We start from the raw sequence: 24,969 nt of genomic DNA on the forward strand, positions 1-24,969 counted from the left end.
GGGCCTTTCCCCCTTGATCACTAATTGAGAAAATGCCTTACAGTTGTATCTCATGGAGGCATTTCCTCAACTGAAGCTCCTTTCTCTGTGATAACTCCAGCTGTGTCAAGTTGACACAAAACTAGCCAGTACACGCCTGCCCCCCCTTTTTTTGTATCCAGCCTTTGAAAACAACTATTTTTTATTTTAACATCTCTCTGGGTAAAGGGTGTGTGTACATGAATACAGAAGCCAAAGGTGTTGGATCCCCTAGAGCTGGAGAACCAGGGAACTGTGATTCTGAGGTGAATGTTAGGAAACAACCTCTTGTCCTCTAGAAGAGCAATGTGTGCTGTGAACCACTGAACAATCTCTCCAGCACCTAGAAACAGCTCTTTAAATGTTTCCCAAGTGGGATCAGTAAAATACATGTTATTTTCTTTTTTTTTTTTTGAACTTACATTTGTGTGGGTAAGTACGTGCCCTTGTGTATACTTTAGTGTGGAGGTCACTGGTCAACTTGGAATAGGTTCTCTCCTTTCCTCAAGTCGTACTCAGGGATCCAACTCAGGTCATCAGGCATGGCAACAAGTACCATCCCCCACAGAGCGAGCCAGCCATCGACAGCTCCTACATTGCCTTTTAAATACAAGAATGTTCCATTAAGAACAAAATTAAACTTTTTTTCCGACATCTTAGTGAAGCTGCAGTGGTCCACACGACTTCGCCATGCTGCCCAAAGACAACAAGAAGAAGAAAGATGCCGGAAAGTCGGCCAAAAAGGACAAAGACCCAGTAAATAAATCTGGCGTCAAGGCCAAGAAGAAGTGGTCCAAAGGCAAAGTTCGGGACAAGTTGAACAATCTTGCCCTGTTTGACAAAGCGACATACGACAAACTCTGTAAGGAAGTTCCCAACTATAAGCTTATTACCCCATGAGAGACTGAAGATTTCCGGTTCCTTGGTCAGGGCAGCCCTTCAGGAGCTCCTTAGTAAAGGACTTATCAAGCTGGTTTCAAAGCACAGAGCCCAAGTCATTTACCCCAGAAACACAATGGGTGGAGACGCATGAACAGGTTCAATCAGCTGTGCATTTGGGAAAATAAAACTTTATTGAATCAAAAAAAAAAAAGAACAAAATTAAAAATCTGACCTGAAGGCATTTTTGTGTTTTCTTTCATCATATTTCAGAAAGACCTGCACCTACAGATTGCTCCTCCTCATACAGGCCCTCTAACGTACAGATTCTCTGTGACTGTTTTGTCTCTGGGGTCCACCCTTCTCTGTAAGGAGAGGTGATCAACCTTGCCACTTGCAATGAAACCTTGCCAAAAATCCTTCCCATATTTTCTCATTCAACACGGCACATTCCCTGATGCTAACAAGCCAGTGGCTGCGGATGGAACCCTCGAGTCCTGTCCAGTTGAGGTCTTGGTTGGGACCAGCAGTCTCAGGGCTCCCAGTGCAAGCAAGCTCTGGGACCCTCTTTTTCTGGGGTGGTGGTGGTGAGGCTGAAGAGCTGTGTGACCTTGGAAAAGTCCCTTTCTTTTTCATGGAAAGTGACGGCCGGATTAGTTACTTCCGAGTCTAATGGCGATTACACGAAATAGAAAACCCGTGCCTTTAAACATCTATTGATCTTCGAAGATGCAGGCACGCAAGGTACCAGAGGCCGCTCTCAGGCCTTGGCGGGGGGTAGTGAGCATCTAGAACCCGCGCCTGAACCCTCGCGAGATTTCCTCCCACTGCCTCGCGACGTCATCCCCTCTGCGGCTGTGCTTGCGCCGGCGCCTGCGCCGGCGCGTAGGATGCTCGCAGGGGCGGCCCGTATCCCTCCGCCGCCGGCGCGGCCCGGCCCTCCCTCCCTAGCCCGCCAATCCCGGCGCCTCCCGACCTGCCCCTCGGCCTGGGCCCACCCCGCGCTCCGGCGGCCCCACCCCGGCGGCGCCGCCCGCCCGCGCGTCCCTTAGTCCACCTGCACCAGGCAGGAGAGCAGGCTTCCCCCCGGCTCCGCCACCGTAAGGCGCTGGGCGAGCCCGGAGCTTGGGGGCTCTTCCTCCCAGGCGGAGGGATCCACGGCGGCCGAGGAGGCGGCGCTGGGCGTACGAGGAAGAGGCAGCTACGGCGGCGGCGGCTGTGGCAGCAGCGCATAAAGGGGCCGCCGCCGGGTGATGCGGTGACTGCTGCGGCAGGCCCAGAAGCTGAGTGGGGCCTCGGCCCTCAGCTCGTCTGATCCGCGCTCCCGGGAGCTCCCGGTCTTCTCCGGGCGACTCGCGACCGCTCGGGCGGTCTCAGGCCCCCTCGCCCCTTCCCCGTCCCTCCCCCGTCCCCGTCCCCGCCCCGGGAGCCGTCGCCACCGTTTCCCACCATGGCTCTGAAGAGAATCCACAAGGTAAGCGGCCAGGGGGTTTGCGGTGGGCATGGGCCGCTGGGCGGGCCCGCTGAATAGGCTGCGGCCTGCACTTCCCGCGGTCGCCTCCGCTGGGCTCGCGGCGTCTGGTTCCTTCTGCCGGCGCCGGCCCCAGGGGGGCGGCCTTCACACCCCACTCCCAGAGATGGCGCCCAGGAAGGCCCGTGCGCGGGGCCCTTGCTTAGGCCAAAGTTGCTCTTGTCCTCGCAGGCTTTAATTCCCGACGCCCTTCCAGGCCTCCCTCCAGCCTGAGACTTGATGCTCTCTAGGGCTATTGTCCGGCCGAGAAAGGGACTTGGGGCGGCGCAGGGGTGGGTGGGTGGGTGGGGGTAGGGGTGGGGCGGCTGGTAGTTGAGTGGCCCTGTGATCTGAGGTCGAGAGGCTGCTCGCACAGTCTGTCCCCCTACTCTGGCGCCCTTCACCGAGCTGCCTGAGATCGAGGACATAGTTAGGCCGACCAGAGGGTCCATTTGCTCGCTCCACGACTGTTTTTCTTGAGTTCACTTAACTATGGAGCAGCTAGCTGCTCCCGAAAGGCCACCTTAACTGGTCTAGAAAGTAGACTTGGAAGTCAGGTAAGAAAATGCCACTCCGGAGGGAGGAGGGGATTAAGTGGAGAAGCGTTTTATTTCTTGGGGTTGGTGTATGTCTTCAGAAACTAACCCTTCAGTTTTGCAGGATTGGATCTAGTGGAACAACTGGTAGAGAGTAGAAGCCATTCAGTTAAGAAAACCGAACGTTGAAAACCGCCGGAGAAATTCCTTTCACAGACTTCTTCCAAAATGATTTTAACCCTGAAATTATATGCTATGTTTGCGGAGACATCCGATTTAGAAGGGATTTAACTCCATTTTTGGTTAGAAATAACTTCTTAATTCTTTTAAATGAAAGATTATCTACTTATTTAATGATAGATTTAATACTATGGAGAACATTGGCTTTGATTAAAATTTAGCCCCGAGCTCCCCAAATATTAACTTCTTAGTATCACTTACGATTACTTTTCTTCCCTCTTAGACATAGGAAGTTTCCCACCGGTGAGTTTTGTTTGCTGTTTTATTTGGCTCCTCAGCTGAGCGATATTAACTTGGATTAGTAAGTGGCTGGACCTGAGATAACCCGTAAGGACCGATAGGGTAGGATTCCAAAAACATGGAGGTTGGAGCACAGTTCAGCAATCAATTGGACCTCATTTATTCTTTATTCATATATATATTTTTTTTGTTTTGTTTTGTTTTTTGGTTTTTCGAGACAGGGTTTCTCTGTGTAGCCCTGGCTGTCCTGGCACTCACTTTGTAGACCAGGCTGGCCTCGAACTCAGAAATCCGCCTGCCTCTGCCTCCCGAGTGCTGGGATTAAAGGCGTGCGCCACCATGCCCGGCTTCATATATTTTTTTTTTTAAGATTTATTTATTATATGTAAATACACTGTTGAAGTCTTCAGACACACCAGAAGGGGCATCAGATCTCATTACAGATGGCTGTGAGCCACCATGTGGTTACTGGGAACTGAACTCAGGACCTTTGGAAGAGCAGTCAGTGCTCTTAACCACTGAGCCCATCTGTCCAGCCCAGGTAGTAAATCTTGTACTAAAATGAAGCAGGGTCTTTGTACAAAGAAGTTTGATCAAAAGAAAAACTGTGTAAGGGATAAGAACAAAGTAAGAAACATCTAAGTAATATGTATATGTATTTCTAAGACTTTAGTAGTCTTTATGGAGTCTAATGGGACATTATTAATTTGAAATGGTGTTGAGTTAGACCTGTAAAGATTGCCCCCCAAACCTGGGAAAGGGGAGTTTGGTTTGTGAAATTTTGTAGCGATTCTTTTTTCTTTCTTTCTTTCTTTTTTTTTTTTTTTTTAGGTGGAGTCTTACTAGCTCTGGCTGGCTTGGAACTTTTAACTATGGTGTAGACCAGGCTGGCCTCAACTCCATGACCCACTTGCCTCTGCCTTTGGAGGGCTGAGATTAAACCATCAAGTTAATAGCTTTTAGTGTTTCTGTTAATATCTGTGCTGTACAGACTTCTTCAGAGAGGGAGATGACACTGACTCAAAACATACATTTAAATCTTAGAATAACATTTGCCCGCCCAATATAATATAGTTCCTGTTGTTGTGGGTTTTGTTTTCTCTGTGTAACAGCTCTGCCGGTGTGCTGGTCTTGAACTCTCAGATCTGCCTGCCCCTTTGCCTTCCCAGTGCCAGGAGTAAATGTGTGTGCCACCACAGCTTGTTCCTATTGCTGTTTTTGAGTTAGGCTGTCACTGCTGGTGTTGATCCTGAGTGCTGGGATTCAGGCATGTACCATCACATCTGACTTCACTAAACCTTTTTGTTTAGTACTAGAGACTGAATCCAAGATCTTCCGCATGCTAAGGCAAACACTCTACTACATTCTCAGTTCTTAACAAATATTTTTTAAAAATCATGTTTAGAAATGTTCATTTGACCTTAAAATTGTGTGTGTGTTTGTGTGTGTTTCAACCACAGCCCTCATGGGAGTGTGAAGATAACTTTGTAAAGTCTCTTCTTTTCACCTTTTCATGGGTCCTAGGAATTAAACTTGGATTGTCAGGTTTGCCTTTACCAACTGAGCCATCTATCTATGTGATCCAAGTTTTTAATTAGATTTTCTTAGATTTGTGCATTTCACTTTATGAATGTTTTGCCTTTACACATTCATGTGTGTGCTCATCGTACATGCCTGTTTGAACATCTGCAACTGCTGTTACAGATGGTTGTGAGCCGCAATATGGGAGCTGGGAATCCAACCTGGGTCATCAGCAAGAGCAACAAATGCTCTTAACAGCTCAGCTGCCTCTCTAGCCCTCAAACTGTTTTCCTGATACAGGGTTCTGTGTGTGCCAGGCTGACCTGAAGTATGGGCCCATGACCTTGGTTTGTGCTCCGTCAGCCCCTACCTCCTGAATACTAGGGTTATAAGCATGTGCCAACCTGTCAGGTGTTAAGTGGCTCTGGGAATCAAACCCAGAGTTCTTACATGTTAGGCAAGAACTTGGCCATCTGAAAGAAACTGCATTCTTTTGTTATTGTTTTTCAAGAGCTGGTGTCTCTTTGTTCTGGAAGTCCTGGAATTTACTCTGTAGACAAGGCTGACCCCTGAACTCATACTGCCTCATGGTGCCACCATTTGGCTAAATTGTGTTCTTAGCACAGTAGCTTGATTATATATATCTCCCTCCATCCCCATTTAATAACCTAAACGTTTTTGTTTTGTTTGTTTTTAAAAAGATAAAGATTTTTTCTGTGTAGCCCTGGCTATCCTAGAACTTGATCTGTAGACAAAACTGACCTCGAACTCACAGAGATCCACCTGCCTCTGCCTCCAGGTGTTGGGATGGAAGGCATGTGTCACCACGGCCTGGTCCTAGAACCTTTCTTGAAGTATGGCTTCACTTGTCTTAGACTGCCAGAGACTAGAAAAGCCCCATTTTATTTTTGTCAAAATTATAGTGAAAATAAAAGCAGAAGTCAGGTTTTTCAGACTTTCTGTGTGGCATATAGTTTACATTAAATAATAGGCTTAATGGATATAGATAAGACCATTCCTGTCCTATCCTCAATCCAGAGTATCTGTATTGAATCCCTAGACTTGGTTGGTCTGTATTATCAGCCAGTCTTGGTCTTGAGCCTTTCCTATTGTCAAGTCTCTGAAAAGAAAAAAATTACTGCAATACCCCTTCAACTTCAGATGTCATGAGAATTCTTAAAATAATTTACCACATTTGACAGGAAGCATAATCTTAGCTTCTTTGGGGGCTGGAGAGGCTCAAAGGTTAAGAGCACTGACTGCTCTTCCAAAGGTCCTGAGTTCAAATCCCAGCAACCACATGGTGGCTCAAAACCATCTGTAATGAGATATGATGCCCTCTTCTGGTGTGTATGAAGACAGCTGCAGTATACTTACATATTATAAATAAATAAATAAATAGAATCTTTAAAAAAAAACCCTAACTCTCTGATTATATATAGATTTGTGTCTGAATTTGACACTTTTAGAAAATGCTTGCATATTGGGCTGCATGTCTGACTTGCTGCTGGGATGCTGGAGCACAGCTGCTCTCCCCAAACCCATCCTGACAGAAAGGTTCTGAGAGACTGCCCTGGCCACTTGCCCCACACTTAGTATTTTATTTTTTGAGACAGGATCTCTATATAGCCTTGGCTAACCTAGAACTAGCTCTGTAGACTAGGTTAGTCACAAACTCACAGAAATTTGCTCGCCTCTGCCTCCTGAGTGCTGGGATTAAAGGCGTGTACCACCAAGCACCCAGTGAAAAATCTTTTTTATAATTTGAATTTCACACATGTGTAGTCTATCTTGGCCATATTTATAGAATTTTTTATTTTTATTGCTGAACATTGAACCAAGCCTTGTACATTCTCAACAGAAATCCTACTACTGAGCTATAGATTTCAAACCATGGAAGAATCTTTTAATGGGCATTATTTTAATGTATATCTTAAGAGATTCATGAGCTGCACTTTGGGCAAAAGTTGTGAAAGAGACACATTATAAACAGTATAGTTCTGGCAGGGATTTTAATGCTGTGTGACTTGTGTCTGTGTGTCTCTGTGTCTACCTACACCAAATGACCTTGGTCTGCTTTGTTTGAGGTTTTCTGCTGACTTTATAGGTCTTTAGCTTGGGTTTTGATGCTTTGAGTGTTTTCCTCTTCTAGTGCCACCCCAGCCCTTTTCTAGTTGGCTGCATCTCATCTGTTGTGGGCTAAGAAACCAGATCACGGAGCTTATTAAAATTGTGTCTAAAATAAGATCCAGTAGGCTCTGAGTGAAGAGGGTTTCATGTGTTCTGTGAACTGTATGGGGTGTTTTGACTGATCAAAGACCTTTTTTGCTTCCTGTTTTTCCTTTTATCTTTAGTTATAACAATGCAGGGTCCTCGTTGAAATATAGGCTAATTTCTCTGTTTTTGAGAAGGGTAACAAGCTGAAATTTTCTCTGTATAGCCCTGGCTGTCCTGGAACTCACTCTGCAGAACAAGCTGGCCTCGAACTCAGAAATCCAACTGCCTCTGCCTCTCAGGTGCTGGGATTAAAGGCATGCGCCACCACTGCCTGCCTGGTTTACAAGCTAAATTTCTTGATTCCTTGAGGAGTTCAAGATTGGCAAAAGATGATAAGAGCTGGGTGTGAAGCTCAGTGGGTAGAGTGCTTGACAGCATGCAAAGTCCTGATTTGATCCCTAGCCTCTTGTATGTTTCCTCTAAAATCCCAGGACTGAGAAGATCAATTACATAGAGACTAGCCTAGGATACATAAGATTCTTAGTAAACAAATATGCAAGCTAGGATACTTTTTTTTTTTTTTTTTTTTTTTTTTTTTTTTTTTTTTTGGTTTTTTGAGACAGGGTTTCTCTGTGTAGACCTGGCTGTCCTGGAACTCATTTTGTAGACCAAGCTGGCCTCAAACTCGGAAATCCGCCTGCTTCTGCCTTCCGAGTGCTGGGATTAAAGGTGTGCGCCACCACCGCCCGGCACTGGGATGCTTTTTAAACCCTGATAATGCCTTGGATATTTTAGTTATGTCTTGCTATTTATAGTTTAAGGTTTGTGTGCATAGTTTTGAAGCAAAGTAATATCACTGTATATCTATATCTAAGGCAAAGTTCTAAGTTGCCAAAGCAAAGTTCTCAGTTAAATAAAAGTTTTGAACTCAAGATCAGACAGGTAACTAAAGTGAGCAAGGAGAACAAGGAAGCTAGGAAAATAGGCCATTTGCTACCTATTTCTCTTTAAATGTTGTCATTGCCAAGATCTGTGGATCTAGTTATTTACAGATAATTGTGTGTGGTGTGTGTAGATTGGGTCTTGGTATATATTCTTTCTTGGTGGGGTCTTACTGTATATCTTTGCCTGGCTTGGAACTTAACAGAAATCTGCTTGCCTCTACTGGGATTAAAGATGTCTAGTCTATTTCTTCTTTTTTTTTCTTTTTCTTTTGGTTTTTCGAGACAGGGTTTTTTCTCTGTATAGCCCTGGCTGTCCTAGAACTCACTCTGTAGACCAGGCTGGCCTCTAACTCAGAAATTCGCCTGCCTCTGCCCCCCAAGTGCTGGGATTAAAGGCGTGCACCACCATGCCCGGCTCATTATGTCCATTTCTAATATGACTTGGCTATAGAAGAATAATAGAAAAAATTCAAGGTACTATTTGCCACTCTGCTTAATCTCTTGCATCAGAAAATAAAAATAGTATTCTAGAAGTGTGCTATGTGATGTGTTACATTAATATTATTAGAGGTAAGGATTCAGTAATTTTAGTTAAAATGAAGAAACAAATTAAGGGCGGCGTGGTAAGGAAATAAAGGTTAAAAGTACTGACTACTCTTCCAGAAAACCAGGGTTTGATTCCCAGTAGCTTATATTATAAATCCAGTCTCAGGCACATACATGGTACACAGACAAAACACACAACATTTAAAAAAAAAAAAAAAAAAGGACATGGGCTGAATGGAAAACTGAGTTTCTTTCTTTTTTTCTTTTTTTTTTTTTTTTAAGATTTATTTATTATATGTAAGTACACTGTAGCTGTCTTCAGACACTCCAGAAGAGGGCGCCAGATCTCATTGCAGATGGTTGTGAGCCACCATGTGGTTGCTGGGATTTGAACTCTGGACCTTCGGAAGAGCAGTCGGGTGCTCTTACCCACTGAGCCATCTCACCAGCCCCGAAAACTGAGTTTCTTTTCTTTTTCTTTTTGATTTTTATTGCTTTATATTAGTGTTTAGCCTACACTTATGACTATATAGTCTACCACATACATATAGTACTTGTGGAAGCCAGAACGGTGTCTGATACCCTGTAACTAGTTAGCAAGTGGGAGCTAGGACTCTTAATCATAGAACAACAACCAATGAGTCCTTTTGACTGTTGAGCCACTCTCCAGCTCCCTGAAGATACTTTCATTTGAAGCAGAGCAGTAGTGGTACATGACTTTAATCCCAGGACTTGGGAGACAGAGTTAGGCTAAGCTGGTCTACAGAGCAAATTCCAGGACAGCCAGGGCTATATAGAAACTCCATCTCAATAGTAATAATAAATTTCCTTTGAATTGAATTGAATTTGGGGGGGGGGGTTGTTTGTTTGTTTGTTTGTTGAGAATTGAATTTTTTTTAAATTTTCCTTTTGGAATGGTAACACTATCAGGGATTGAACCTAGAGCTTCAGGTGTAGGAGGCATTCCCTTTGCCACGGACCTACCCCTAGTCCTTTTATTGAATTTTATATTTGCTTTTTTATTTTTAGACAGTATGTCATTCTGTAGCTCAGTCTGGCCTTTAACTCTCAAGCTTCCTAAGTGCTAGGATACAGGCATGAGCCGTCATGCTTAGCTTACTTGAATTTTTTTTTCTTTTTTTTTTTTTTTTCTTTTTAAGTTTAATTTTTGGGCTGGGTGTTGTGGTATATGCCTTAATCCCAGTATTCAGGAGAGAGGCAGAGGCAGGTGGATCTCTGAGTTTGAGGTCATTTTAGTCTACATACTAAGTTCCAGGACAGCTAGGACTACAAAGAGAGATCCTGTCTCAAAAGAAATCCATCCATTCCTCCTTTTGTAACTGTAGGTCAGTCAGCCTGTCTGTCTGTCTGTCTGTCTTTTGTTCTTTCTTTTTAAGAGTTATTGTATTTATATGAGTACACTGTAGCTGTCTTTCAGACACACCAGAAGAGGGCATTGGATTCCATTACAGATGGTTGTGAGCCACCATGTGGTTGCTGGGAATTGAACGTAGGTCTTCTGGAAGAGCAGCCAGTAACTCTTTTTTTTTTTTTTTTTTTTTTTTTTTGGTTTTTCGAGACAGGGTTTCTCTGTGTAGCCCTGGCTGTCCTGGCACTCACTTTGTAGACCAGGCTGGCCTCGAACTCAGAAATCCGCCTGCCTCTGCCTCCCGAGTGCTGGGATTAAAGGCGTGCGCCACCACGCCCGGCAGCCAGTAACTCTTAACTGCTGAGCCATCTCTCCAGTCCCTGCCCCAGCTCTTAATAATGACATAGAGGCATTATTTATTTATTTACGCTTTTGGCTTTAAGCTAGGTTTGGTCTCAACTAGCTTGTAACTCAACTTGTTTATATTTTGTTTGCCACGTGGCTGTTTAACTCTCAGTTTCATACATCTGATTTCCTCCGAGTCTGGGTGGCAAAATCTCTGAGCCTGCTTCCCAGAGTCCTCTCTGCCAGATGTCCTACCTTTTCTAGTCTACCTTTTACTATAGTTCTTTTATTTTAACCATTGAAATAGCATCTTAGGTATGCAAGGAGGGGCACAGACACATCTTTACACAGTGCATATAAAAATTATCCCTACAACCCCTCCTTTCCTTTGTCTCTTTCTTTCTTCTGGTATTTCAGAGATAGGATTTCTCTATGTAATAATCCTGGCCTCAAACTCACAGAGATCCACTGTCTTCTGCCTCCTGAGTGCTGGGATTAAAGGCCTATGTCCCACCCAGCCAGCTTGTCTGTTTTAACATAGGGTTTCATGTAGCCCATAATCAGCCTCATACTCTGCTATGTAGTCCAGACTACCTTTGAGTTCCTGGTCCTCCTGTTTATCAACTATGCGGTCTGTACCACCACACCAACAACTTCACTGGATTTTTTTTTTTTTTTTTTTTAATTAAAAAGGTGGTTGTCCTAAGACTTTTTTTTTAAAGATTTATTTATTTTATGTATGTGTCCTTCTCTTCAGACACACAAGAGTGTATCGGATCCCATTGCAGATGGTTGTGAGTCACATTGTGGATGCTGGGAATTGAACTCAGGAAGAGCTCTTGACTGCTTAGCCATCTCTCCAGCCCCCATGTTTTGTTTTTGATGCAGGATCTCGGTAATTTGCTCAGGCTGGCCTAGGACTCACTATGTAGACCAAGCTGGTCTGTGATAGCCATCTGCCCCCCTCTGCTTCCTGAGTCCTGGAGCTAAGGTGTTCATCTTGTGCGTGTGTGGTGCCCCCAGCAGCCAGATGGGGGTATCAGATCCCCTAATGAATGGATTTACAGTTGTGAGCTTCCATTTAGGTGCTGAAATCCCAAACACTGGTCTGTGAAAAATCAGCTAGGTGTTCTTAACTGTTTAGCCATCTCTCTAGCTCTTACTTTTGTCTTTTAGACAGTCTCACCATGTGGCCTTGGCTGGACTGGAACTTATTAGAGATATTCCTGCTTTGGCCTCTTGAATGCTGGTATTGAATGGGTGAGCTTTATTTATTTTATGTGTTTGTGTCAATCTATCTATCTGCTTGTAGGTTTAAGCATGTGAGTGCAGGTGCCCAAGGAGGTCAGAGATGTTGGAATCCCTGGAGCTGGTGTTTCAGTTTTCTGTCACCTGACATGGGTGCTGGGCACCAAATAGGGTCCAGTCTCTGCAAGCCCTCAGTAATACAACATTTAATATCCACAATTTTTAATAAAGTAACTGCCTGGTTAGCCCTTGGACTTTTTCATTTGTTAAACTTTTATGAAAATTTAAAACAAATTCAGACCTACAAAAAGTGCAAGTCTTGTGCAAATATTTTTGTCTTGTTTTGGGGGTTTGTTTTTTTGATTTCTAAGAAATCTGCTTGGTTGATGCCATGTCAATACCTAGTTTTTATTTTATTTTTCTGAAATAAGGTCTTATTACCTTGCTGGCTCTGTTGCAGAGGATTGACCTCAAATTCCCATCTCTCCTGAGTGCTGGAGCTATGGGAGTGTGTGTGTCTCCTTTAGTTTAGGTTTTTTAGGTTTCCTATGTTAGGTTTAAGTTGACGTTCAGTTGTGCATCCCTGCGCCATACCAGGTGCTGAATGATTTGTAGAGTTGGCTGCTTTTCATTGCAACCTGACTGTTGATATGTTATCACCTTGAACCATTACTGATGGTTGCTTTAATCATTTAAGGTTATATCTCCCATTATAATATCTCCTGTCTTATAAATGCTTGTTAAACCTGTTTGTAAAAAAAAAAAAAAACTGGCTGCTTAAAATATATCACACTTTCTCATATGGGCGTTTGAGAATGGCTCCTGAGTGCTGGGATTATGTATCACCATGCCCAGCTCTAACATTGTAATTATGTGTGTGTGTTTAGTTAGGTGCTCATGAGCACTGAGTGTTAGGGGTTTGGGAACTGAACTCGGGAGCTCTTCAAGAGCAATGCACTTAACTGTTGAGTCATCGTTCCTAAGTTCCTTTAATAAGAGTGTCTTCTCTTAAATATAGGAGGTCCTGAGTTCAGTCGCCATCTTCAGATAAAAGTTATGCTAAAACATTGATTTTTGTGTTCTCTCTCTCTCTCTCTCTCTCTCTGGTTTTTTGAGACAGGGTTTCTCTGTGTATCCCTGGCAGTCCTGGAACTCACTCTAGACCAGGCTGGCCTTGAACTCAGAAATCCACTTGCCTCTGCCTCCCAAGTGGTAGAATTAAAGGCGTGTGCCACCACTGCCCAGCTCTTGTTTACATACAAAGCAATAGAATTTAGACTGTTCCAAATTGGGCAGTCGTTTATAGTTCTGCTATTATGAGGGTTCTAGTGTCTGCATTGTCTCCCTTGCTCATCAAAATGCAAATCACAGTGACCATAGGATATCACTTGATAGTTGCATTTTATTTAGTAGATGCTACTTTTGTCAATCGTAGAATGCTGGAAGAAGTAATTAATTAGTAACTGTCTTTGAAGAATATATAGTTTCGGCGCTGGAGAAATGGCTCAGTGGCTAAGAGCACTCACTGCTGCTACTCCAGTGGACCTCAGTTTGTTTCATAGCACCAACATGGCAGCTCACAAATGTCTGTAACTCCAGTTCTAGAGGATCTGACATCCTCTTTCAACTACTACATACATGTAAAACACCCACAGGCGTGTGTGTGTGTGTGTGTGTGTGTGTATCTACATATATCTACATATATATACACACACATAATGTAAATTGTTATCTTAATGTCTTATTTTTGGTTACTTATGTGTCATAATTAATTTTGTAATATATATTTTTATTTTTTATCTTTTTATTTTTCTGTAGCAATGACTGTCCTAAAACTGTTGACTAGGCTGGCCTCAAACTCACAGAGGTCCACTTGCCTCTGTCTTCTGAGTACGAGGATTAAAGGCGTGCACCACCACTGCCCCTGCTATTTAAGGGGGGGGGGTGTGTTTCAAAACCTATTTGTGTGTGTGTGTGTAGCCTTGGCTGTCCTGGAACTCATTCTGTAGACCAGGTTAGCCTTGAACCCACAGAGATCTGCCCACTCTGCCTTGCAATTGTTCGGGATTAAAGTCATGCACCACCAGTGCACAACTGTATTATAATATTTTCACACTTCTGTTATACTACAAAACACCTCTGCTTGCAGCCTTTTCTGCACTAATCCAAAAAATACTTTCAGAATCCACAAATAGTACTGTATGGTTTTTAAACATTCCTTGGAGGAAGTATGTCACTGGGGGTGGACTTGGAGGTTTCAAAAGCCTATGCCAGACTTAGTCTTGCTTTTTCTGCCTGTAGATAAGGATGTAACTTTTAGCTGCATCTCTAGCACTATGCTTGATAATGATGGTCTGTGAAACTAAGCAAGCATTACTGTGGTTATGGTGGTGCTTTGTGTGTGTGTGTGTGTGTGCGCGCGCGCGCGCATATATATATATATATATATATATATATATATATATATAGAGAGAGAGAGAGAGAGAGAGAGAGAGAGAGAGAGAGAGAGAGACACTAAGACAGTTGGACGAACATACTATAGTAACATTGCTATACAGAAATACATGAGACATGGATGTGTTTACCCTGATTTGACTTTGATCGTGTATTAAAATTAATTTTGTGAAGATTTTTTTAAAGTCAGTTTTATTTACTATTTCGTGGTTTAAGTCTATGACGGGTACAGCACCACATGGATGCAGTGTACAATGGCCTTTGCAGGAATGTTGATCTGGAACTTGGTATGAACAATGTCACTGTTTGCATAGGCCTGAGCTATCTTTCCCCAGATGCCTCTGGTTTTGTTCAGCTTACCTCCAAGGATCACTGTATTGTTTTTTGCTTTATATACATGAGCACATTTCTTGCCTAGGTAGAATTTAGTTTCATCTTGGGTATAAGTATCTTCAATTTAAAGCCATGTGCTGTCTTTGGTTCCAGAGCCAACAAAAACAGACTTGAACCACAAGCCTCCTAGATACACTTGCTTTTCCTAGCAGCCCTCCACAAGTGCCAAGATTGTGGAGATTGATTTCTTTCAATAAGGTGTATACGTTTTTATTTCCATGGATATATGTGCATCTTGGTTTGTTGCCAGAGATAAAACAAAGAACATTGGATTCCCTAGGACTGGGGTTACAGAGATTTGGGGACTATGCTGGGAATTCAACCTAAGTTTTCCGAAAGAGCAGCTTGGAGCTCTTAACCTACTGTGCCAACTCTTCCACCCTTGTTGCACTGGTGTGTGGGTGTGTCTGTGACTGTGTGTTTGGCTTTGTAGAGACTTGCTCTAAAATGTAAGGCTGGTGGTGAACCTGTAGCAGTACTGTTGCCTCAGCTACAGTTAACAGATGTCACTTGAGCCAGTGTGCCTGGTTCTTTGGAGGGTGGAGGTGGGAAAGGAAAGTTAGGTCTTTTGAGGTAGGGTTCCCAACCCTTTTTTATTTTTGGCTTTTTGAGACAGGGTTTCTCTGTGTGTAGCTCTGGCTGCCTTGGAACTCTGTAGACTAGGCTGACCTCAAACTCAAGAGATCTACCTGCCTCTGCCTCCTGGCTGGGATTAAGGGCTGGGATTAAAGCTTTGTTTTAAGTAAGGGTGGGTGTGGTATGCATGGGTATGTAGTGCCCACAGAGGCCAGAAGAGAGTGGGGTCTCCTGGGGTTGCATTTACAGGCAGTTGTGAACTGCCAGATGTAAGTGCTTGTAACCAGAAAATTGAACTGGTCTTAACAACTGAGCCCTTATTTTTCTCTTCGTTCATTCATTCGTTCTTTCTTTCTCTCTCTTTTCTTTTTCTTTCTTTTTTAAAGAATTATTTATTTTATGTATATGAGTACACTGTAGCTGTCTTCAGATACACCAGAAGAGGGCATCACATCCTTGATCAGTAGGCAGTAGAAGACTGAGATTCACTTCATCCAATAAGTTGACACCTCTTTTAGTGCCACTCGCTATAAGCCTATAGGGACCATTTTCTTTCAAACCACTGCAGTGTCCAGCATTTTCTTTGGAGCGTAGTTAGTGATACTTTCGACATTGAAATTTATCTCTATTAGCATAGATTCTTCTCATCTAGCTGGCTATGTGCCATACTCATTGTGGAGAACAGAGGTAACCAGAGGGCGTTTCAGATCTTAAAATATCCTGTGTCGAGGGAGTCAAACTTGACTTGATACAGCCACTATTGTTTGTGAACTTCAGGAATTGGCAGAAAGGAACAGTTCTTGGCAGCTTCTGTATTTGTGTTTCTTTATTTCAAAAGTAGTCTTACTGCCAGGCGGTGGTGGCGCACGCCTTTAACCCCAGCACTTGGGAGGCAGAGACAGGCGGATTTCTGAGTTCGAGGCCAGCCAGGTCTATAGAGTGAGCCAGGGCTATACAGAGAAACCCTGTCTCGAAAAAAAAACCAAACCCAAAAGTAGTCTTACTGAAATATGTTAGATTTTCTTATCTAGCTTTGTCATTTACTGAGGATGTTCTACTGTGGCTATAGTTGTTAAAATTCTAATTTGTACTCTTTTAGGTATGTGATCTTATAGCCGCAGTATCAGAGAATAAGATGGTTGCTCCTCCATTTATCTGTTTTTGATATATCTAAAATGTAATCAAGAAAGAAAACAGGCTGGGCATGGTGGTGTCTTTAATTCTAGCAGAAGCAGTTGGGTATCTGGGTTAGATGGTTGAGTTTCAGGCCATCCAGGAACTATCTCAGAAGAAAGAGGGGAAGAAAATATTTCCAGTTGCATGCTATGTTGAAAAATATCATTTTGGTTATACTAAAAATATACATACTACTTGCCTAGTACTTGGGAGGTGGAAGCCTAGAGGATCTAGAGTCCAAGGGCTGTCTGGGCTACAAAAGGCCATTTCAAAATGTGGGGAAGTGGGCTATTGTTCATGTAGTCAATGAAAAACAGTATTACCTTCCTCTGGGTACTTATGTATAATTCAAGTTTTTGTCTGCATGTATGTCTTTGTACGTGTGAGTGCCTGGTATTCCACAGGGGCCAGAGAGGCCATTTGATTCCTTGGAACTGGAACTACAGATGGCTGTAAGCTGCCATGTAGGTACTTAGAGTTAAACCAGGGTCTTCCACAAGAGCAATAAGTACTCTTAACTGCTGAGCCATCTCTAGCCTCTCAACTGTATGTCGAACAGATATTTCCTGAACGAGTCCCATCACTTTCAGTGTGCAGAAAGCTAGAAGTCAGATTTCTTCCTAGTTTTTACTGGACAAAGAGAAATACTATATAACCATAGAGAAATTTGAACTATATTTAGTTATAAAAGCAACTTGAGATTTTTCATAGTATTTGACAACAAATAAATGGAGAATCAGGAGTTAGCTAAGCTAGCAAGCAGTTATGTGAGATCTAAAGGTACATGGAGGAAGTAGAAAAGGAGAGAGGGAATGGCAAGACCATTCTAGGCAGCATTCCCCGAGATCCAGATTGGTTGAAATTTAAGGCCAGGGATTTAAAAGAACTGTTCATGATGCCACATACCTAAAATCTCAACACATTAAACCTGAAGCAGGAGGATCACAAATTTGATGTCATCCTTGATACATAGAAAAAAAATTCAGCCAGGCAGTGGTGGCACACATCTTTAATCCCAGCACTTAGGAGGCAGAGGCAGGTGAATTTCTAAATTCCAGGATAGCCAGGGCTACACAGAGAAACTCTTGTCTCGAAAAAAAAAAAAAAAAAAAAACAAAAGGAAAAAAAAAAGAAAAAATACAGTATGCCTTAGACTACTGCTGCTCAACTTTAAAAAGAAAATCCTATCGTTTGTAATAATATATTTGTCTTTATATATTCTGGAAAAACCTCATATACTATGGAAAACTTACTGTCTAGGTGCAGGTAGACCATAATATGAACTCACTTTTATGTGGAACCTAAAAATCAAACTCATTTAAGTAGAATAGAATGATAATTTCACAGGGCTTGGGGGTAGAAAGGAGTTGGTTAAAGTTGTTGTCTTATAAGTTATTTTTAGTTTATGTGTGTGGGTGTATGTTTGTGTACCTTGTATGTGCAAGCATCCATGGAGGCCAGAAAAGAGTGTTGAATCTCTAGGAGCTAGAGTTACAAATGAATGTAAGCCACTGTGTGGGCGCTGGGAATCCAAACCCAAGTCCTGGAAAAGCAGCTAGTGCTCTTAACCTGAGCCATCTGTCTAACCCCTGGCCAAAGTTTGTGTTAGATTGGAGGACTAAATAAAACAATCTGTTGAGACAGCTTGGTGGGTAAAAGGTGAGTGCCAGAGTGGAAGGAGGAGAGATCAGATTCCATTGAGCTCTCCACCTGTGTGTTGTTGCAGGTGCACCCGCCAGCCCACCACATACTCAATAATAATTCACAGTAATAATAAATACAATTTTTTAAAAACCACTATTTTACAGCATGTTAACTATAATTGGTAATGTAGTCTCATATTTTGTGGTATTGGAGAGATAAGTATGTAATATATAATTAATTTTTATAAGAGATTTTAAGTGTTTGTGTTTCAGAATAGTAAATGTTACATGATAAATAATTAGCCTATGAGCCATTTCACAGTCTATATGTATTTAAGGTCATCGTGCCGTGCTCTATATACATTTATACATAACTTACATAAACACATGTGCTTGTGTAAACTTTGCTCTATCTCCAAGGTAGAGTTTCAGTGCTTTACTTTTCTCCCTCCCCTCTCTTCTTTCCCCTCTCCTTTACTTTCTCCCTCCCTCCTTCCCTCTCTTGCTCACTTGCATGGAGCTTCCTATTCCCTGTGTAGTAGATGATCTTGTACTTTTGATCCTCTTGATTGCTAGGTTTGATCAGTCTTTTGCTACTGTATCTGGCTTGTAAAGTGCTAGGGATAGTACATGCTAGGTTAGCACCTTACCAACCGACACATATCCCAGCTCTGTTCTGTTTCTTTGAGACAAAGTGTTTTGGGTTTGGGGGGGTTGTCTTGTTTTTTTTGGGGGGGGGTTTCGAGACAGGGTTTCTCTGTGTAGCCCTGGCTGTCCTGGAACTCACTTTGTAGACCAGGCCAGCCTAGAACTCAGAAATCTGCCTGCCTCTGCCTCCCAAGTGCTGGGATTAAAGGCGTGCGCCACCACACCCGGCGGGGTTTGGTTTTTTGTTTGTTTGTTTGTTTGTTTGTTTGGTTTTGAGACAGGATTTCTATGTAGTTCAGGGTATTCTGGAGCTCGTTATGAACTCAGAGATACCCCTGTCTCAGCTTCCTGGGTGTTAATTTTACAGTTGTGAGCTACTGCACCCACCTATGAAGGATTTTTGATCCTAAATAACAAAGGAAAGCCAGATAAGGATGCCTAGATTCATACTCCTAGATATTTAGGAGGCTGATGTTAAAAAAGTATCAGTTGAAAACAGCTGTGGATGAGTCTAGTTGAGTGCATAGTGGAATCTCAAAATAACAGACACAAAGTAATGACTATTTTCTTTACTTATGTCAGGACACCCATGAATATTTCCTGCTGAAGTGCTTCAACAAATTCCTTGTCCTTAGTCAAGCATGGTGCCTGGGCTGCAGTATGAGATCCTATCTTAAAAAGCAAGCAAGAAATTCCTTATTCTCTAGTATTATATTGGCTTGGCCCAAAATACATTAACTTTCAGATATAGTAATTAAATCCTTTTTTATGTGTTTTAGACAGAATCTTTACTCAGGAGGGTTCAAACTACATGTATAGGTCAGGCTGGCCTTAAATTGGAGATCTTCTGTCTTAGCCACCTGAGTGTGGGATTTCAAGTATGTACCACGACTACTCTGGGCTGTGTGTATATTTTGCTTACCATTGAAAATTGTTAACAGTGTTACATTTTTAAGGATTCCCGAGATCCTAAGTAAGTACTTGGGGGTGGAAAAAAAGAAGGCTCTGCCTTTGAAAGATAATTTATTAAAACAGAAGCTTTCTCTTGCTGTATAGTAGACATTCAGAGCTGGGCTGTAATCCCTGTACTAGGGACGCTAAAACAGGAGAATTGCTCTATCTCAAGAGCACCCTATACTACATAGAGAGATTCTGTCTAGAAAGGAAAAGGGGGAGGGGTGGAGAACAAAAGTAAGTAAATGGATCTAAAATAATTCCAAGTAGTTTATAATATAGAACTGATAGTTGAGAAATGATTGCAGGCTGGGTGGTGGTAGTGCACACCTTTAATCCCAGCACTCAGGAGGCAGAGGCAGGTAGATCTCTGCCAGGGCTACACAATGGAAACACTATCTCAAAAAAGGGAAGAAAAAAAATAATTACAGAACAGTTTTATCCATGTAGTGCATATGCATTTCTCTGTCATGCTTAACATTTTTTATCTATCTTTCTTTGTTTCTTTCTGTTGTTTTGTTTTGTTTGCTACAGGATTTCTGTTTCTGTGTGTGTCTTGAAAGACAGTATTTTTTAAACTTACTAGATTCTTTTTTCTTTCTTTGTTTCTTTCTGTTGTGTTGTTTTGTTTGCTACAGGATTTTTCTGTATACTCCTGGCTGTCCTGGAACTTGCCCTGTAGACCAGGCAGGCCTCAACTCACAGATCTGTCTGCCTCTGCCTCCAAAGTGTTGGGCCTAAGGGTGTGTGCCACCACTGCCCAGCTAATTTATTTTGAGTCTTAACCAATGACCATATCATACTATGTAAATTTCTACCTCAGTCTAACTTCTTTAATGTAGGTATGAAAACTAATCTCAAGAGACCAAGTAACTGATTTGTTTAAAGTTTCTTAAGCGCATAATGGTGAGAACATCAATGAGTGTACGTTTAGAAAGCCTTAATTTTGCCTGGTGCCTTTATATAGTAGATTTTAAAAGTTACACATTAAAGGCAAAGCATTTCTAATTAATTTTAAGCATTACCTTGGGGGATACTGGGAAATGTTTATTATACTCTTGGGACTTCATTGGCACAGGTCATTGGAGCACTTAGAGGGAGAATTTACCTAAGCCTATGGCCTTTTGGAGACTTTGGCCTAAACTTAAGTCTTTTGTAAAACTGTAAAAATTTTATTTGGGGCTGGAGAGATGGCTCTGCAGATTAGAGCTTGAACTATTCTTCCAATGTAAGCTTCTATTCCTAACATCTAGGTGGTGGCTTGTAATTGTCTATAATGTCAGTTCCAGGGGCTCCCAACACTCTAGTCTCTGAGGCACTTATACACACATGGCACACATACATACATGCAGACAACACTCACATAAAATAAAAACAATTTTTTACTCTTAGAATTTATTATTTCTACTTTTGTACTTTTGAAGTAGGTCCTAAAATTAACCCTTCCGAACAGTCTTCTGATCTCTAACACCAGGCCAAAGGCTGTAGTTACAGTTGTACCATAGTTGCCTATCATGAGCCAGGTGGGAGTATTCTGCATCACTGTAAAACAAAACAGGAAAATCAAGCTGAGGAGAAAGAAAATAGAGTGATTTCCTTTGTCCAGTTTTTCAATTATCATTATTCATTACCAGGCTCCAGGTTTGTGTTAAAATAACTGAGGAGCTGACATCTGGTTGTGGAGCAGTACTGCAGGTAAATCAATCTCTGTGCTCCAGTCAGCCTCTATAGTATATCCTCATTTTTTAAATTCTGGGGACTGAACCTGGACTAACATGATATTCAGTTACTCTATGATTGAGCTGTATCCCTAGCTCTTGAGTTAGTTCCCTTAACTTTGACTAAATTACCCAGTCCAGCCTTGAACTTTGTGGTAGTTCAGTCAGCCTGGATATTGTCCTTCTGTTCTGACTTCCTGTAGCTGAGATTATATATTTGAACCATCTGACTAGAGTGTGCTATATTCATTTAAAGGTTTTTCTATTTAGTACATTGGTGGTAAGATACCGCTAACAACATATCAGCATTTTATCAGATGGTCTAGTGTAGAACCATTTTTAAGATTTTAAGAGCTTGTTCTAACTACTAAGTTTTATGATATAAAATTGGAATTGGGATGGGTATGGTGGCATATAACTTTAATCTCAGCAGAGAGAGGAGGCAGAGTTAAGTGCCTCTCTGTGATTTCAAGACCAGCCTTGTCTATAGATTAAATTTTAGATCAGATAAGACTACCCAGAATGAAACAATTTGCAATCCTCTCAAATAATTGAGAGCCAGGCATGGTGGTGTGAGTGGTGTGGACCAACCTGAGCTATTTCAATGGAAGTGGGGAGCTGGGCATAGTGGTGCACACATGTAATTCCAGCACTGTTTATTCTGAGTCAGGTAGATCACAAATTTGAAGCTAGGTAGGCCTGAGCTACAAAGTGAGACTTTATTTCAAAAAGGGAAAGGGAGGGAGAGAGAAAGGATAAAAGAAAAATAATGCCCCCCCCCCAATAGGTTAAGGGGTAGCATTCAGAGTCTGAAGCAGGAGGTTTGCCATAAAGTTGGTGGTGAAATCTGAAAAATAAAAAGAAAGAAAAGCTTGCAGACATTTGTGTAAGAGAAGTATATAAGACTTAAGACCAGGAGTCAAACTGAACAAGAGTCTACTAGTCTAGAGGAGGATCAAACAGCACCATTAGCTTGTATTTAAGATTAGCTTTGTGGCTCAGCCACTAAGAGCACTTGTCCAGAGAACTAGAATTCTGTTCTAGCATCCACATGGTGGCTCATAGCCATCCAAACCATCCATCCAATCTAGGGGAATCTAACATCTGATATCTTCTGATGTACATATAAACATACATGTAATCAAAAACACTTGTGAGATACACTAAATACCTTTTAAAAAAAGAAAGGCGCAGGGCATGGTGGCACATTCCTTTAATCCCAGCACTCGGGAGGCAGAGGCAGGCAGATTTCTGAGTTCGAGGCCAGCCTGGTCTACAGAGTGAGTTCCAGGACAGCCAGCGCTACACAGAGAAACCCTGTCTTGAAAAACCAAAAAAAAAGGAAAGAAATACATAAAACTAGCTTTGTAAGGTGTGGTGATACATACCTTTCTTTAACCCCAGCACTGATGAGGCAGAGGCGGCTGTGTCTCTCATGGCCAGCCAGGTCTATATAGTGAGACCTTATCATTTCCCAACTCCCCCTGTCTCACCCCCAAAATACCTCCAAGATTTACTATGTGCTTCTCTGACTGGAGAATAATCCTAAACGCTTCCCTAGTAAGGCAGAGACCACTGTTAACAAGGTAAGTTTAATAACTATAAAGTTACATTTCTTTTTGTTTTGTTTTTTTTTCTTAAGGAATTGAATGACCTGGCTCGAGATCCCCCAGCACAGTGTTCAGCAGGTCCTGTTGGAGATGATAGTAAGTATCTTAAGTGGTGTGAAGAGTGAAGTAGCATGGCAGTACTTTCTCTGGAGAATTTGTATTTCTTGAGATTATTTGCTTATTTTTGCTATTTATTTTTCAAGTGTGTATACACCCCAGGTGGTCATGTTTGGCAAAGTTATGATCTGTTAAGAGGTATTTGCTATAGAGAAAGGGGAGACTTAATGACTAGTTTCCTGTGACAGAACCTGTTTTAAGTTCACCCAATCATATTAGACTTTGACCTGCTTCTGCCAGCATTATTTTTGTGGTTGTTCTGGTCTCTTTCTACCTATCCTTTTGGACGTTTTCCTGACATAAAAGAACTGTTATGTGTCGTTTAATCCCGGCACAGGCGGATTTCTGAGTTCCAGGACAGCCTGGGCTACACAGAGAGAAACCCTGTCTCCAAAAAAAAAAAAAAAAAAAAGAACTGTTACTGTGCTGCGTGGCTATTTTGCTCTTAAAGGATGACATGGTATATGTGTGCTTGTATTTGACTATATTCTACTGGCTCATATGTATGAAAGCAGGCATAATACTTTATTACATTATTCACAGTCCCGAGGGGTTGAACCCAGGGCCTTGTTATGCTAGGCACTCACTCTCATTACTGAGAAGCGTCCTCGCTAGACCAACTTAACAGTTATATTCGTTTGTATGTTTATTGTGTCTTAGGAGATTCTCCTTTTAACATTTGAGTCCCAGGGATTTAACTTAGGTTGTTAGGCTTCACCAGATGTCTTTACCTACTCACTGGCCCTGCCAACATTTTAATTCTAGTTTAATACTGTAATACTAAATTTTAGTATTAAAACAAAAAAGTCCCGGGGCCTAGCAAACACAGAAGTGGATGTTCACAGTCAGCTATTGGATGGATCACACGGCCCCCAATGGAGGAGCTAGAGAAATTTCCCAAGGAGCTAAAGGGATCTGCAACCCTATAGGTGGAACAACAATATGAACTAACCAGTACCCCGAAGCTCTTGTCTCTAGCTGCATATGTATCAAAAGATGGCCTAGTCCGCCATCACTGCAAAGAGAGGCCCATTGGACTTGCAAACTTTATATGCCCCAGTACAGGGGAACCCCAGGGCCAGAAAGGGGGAGTGGGTGGGTAGGGGGTTGGGGGGGGTGGGGATGGGGGACCTTTGGGATAGCATTGAAAATGTAAATGAGGAAAATACCTAATAAAAAATAAATTAAAAAAAAAAAAAGTCTCACGTAGTTCGTGTAGTCCTTCTGTCCTAACTTCCCCAATGCTAGGATTGAAGTGGGAGCCATTAAGCCCAGGTGATTTGAGATTTTTTGGGTTTGTTTTTGTTTGTTTGTTTTGTTTTGTTTTAATTTTGGGACACACCCTCACTTCTGTTCTCATCCTGTCACTTTCTTCTCTCATTGTGTCTTTCCTGGCTACTCTGGAACTCTGTGTAGACTAGCCTGCCTTGAGTTAACAGAGATCTATTTGTTTTAGCCTCTGAGTGCTGAGATTAAAGGTGTGTACAGCCAGACCTGGTGAGAGGTTCTGGTTTTTGTATGTGTATGTTTTGTTCCTTTTTTTTTTTTTTTTTAACAGAACCCTGGCTGTTCTGGACTTGATTTGTTGACCAGCCTGACTTCAAATTCACAGAGACCTCCCCTGCCTCTCTACCTCCTGGGTGCTGGGATTTATGGCATATGCCACCATGCCTAGCCTCAGTGGGAAGTTTTAAATATGCCAATAACAATTGATTTTTGATTTACTGCTATTGCAATTTACATTATTGCATTTTTTCTTAGAACAGAAATTGCTATCCTCCAAAGTTAAGGGCAAACTAATCTATCTGTTTTGGTTTTTCAAGGCAGGGTTTCTCTTTGTAGCCCTGACTGACCTGAAAACTCATTCTGTAGACCAGGCTAGCCAAGAACTGAGAGATTCATGTGTCTCTGCCATCCTAGTGCTGGGATTGAAGGTGTGCAAGACCACTGCCAAATATTTTTTAAATGTAGGTTACTTGGACTTCATGTAAAAAAAAAAAAAAACCAGGGCTGGTGAGATGGCTCAGTGGGTAAGAGCACCCGACTGCTCTTCCGAAGGTCCAGAGT

General features: G+C 42.2%; 1 protein-coding gene and 1 pseudogene across 3 annotated transcripts in view; both read left to right on the forward strand.

Annotated features, from left to right (window-relative positions):
* Positions 1-708: 708 nt before the first annotated feature.
* LOC110284467 (small ribosomal subunit protein eS25 pseudogene) lies at positions 709-1,051 on the forward strand (annotated as a pseudogene).
* Positions 1,052-1,917: 866 nt separating this feature from the next.
* The window catches only part of Ube2d2 (ubiquitin conjugating enzyme E2 D2), a 34,638-nt gene continuing 11,586 nt past the window's right edge, over positions 1,918-24,969 (forward strand). Inside the window, exons 1-2 of one of the 3 annotated variants that reach the window (XM_021150492.2) lie at positions 1,918-2,371; positions 22,818-22,881. In XM_021150492.2, coding sequence (XP_021006151.1) covers positions 2,348-2,371; positions 22,818-22,881 — 88 coding nt within the window. In that variant the 5' untranslated portion in view covers positions 1,918-2,347. Of the gene's footprint in view, positions 2,372-2,878; positions 2,965-3,225; positions 3,246-22,817; positions 22,882-24,969 lie in introns of those variants that run through there. The other 2 variants (XM_085833694.1, XM_021150493.3) reach the window with 2 other exon arrangements.

The sequence above is a fragment of the Mus caroli genome, unplaced genomic scaffold (genome assembly GCF_978045245.1).
Source record: "Mus caroli unplaced genomic scaffold, Mus_caroli_1 scaffold_19, whole genome shotgun sequence".
In the NCBI taxonomy this organism is placed as follows: Eukaryota; Metazoa; Chordata; class Mammalia; order Rodentia; family Muridae; genus Mus; species Mus caroli.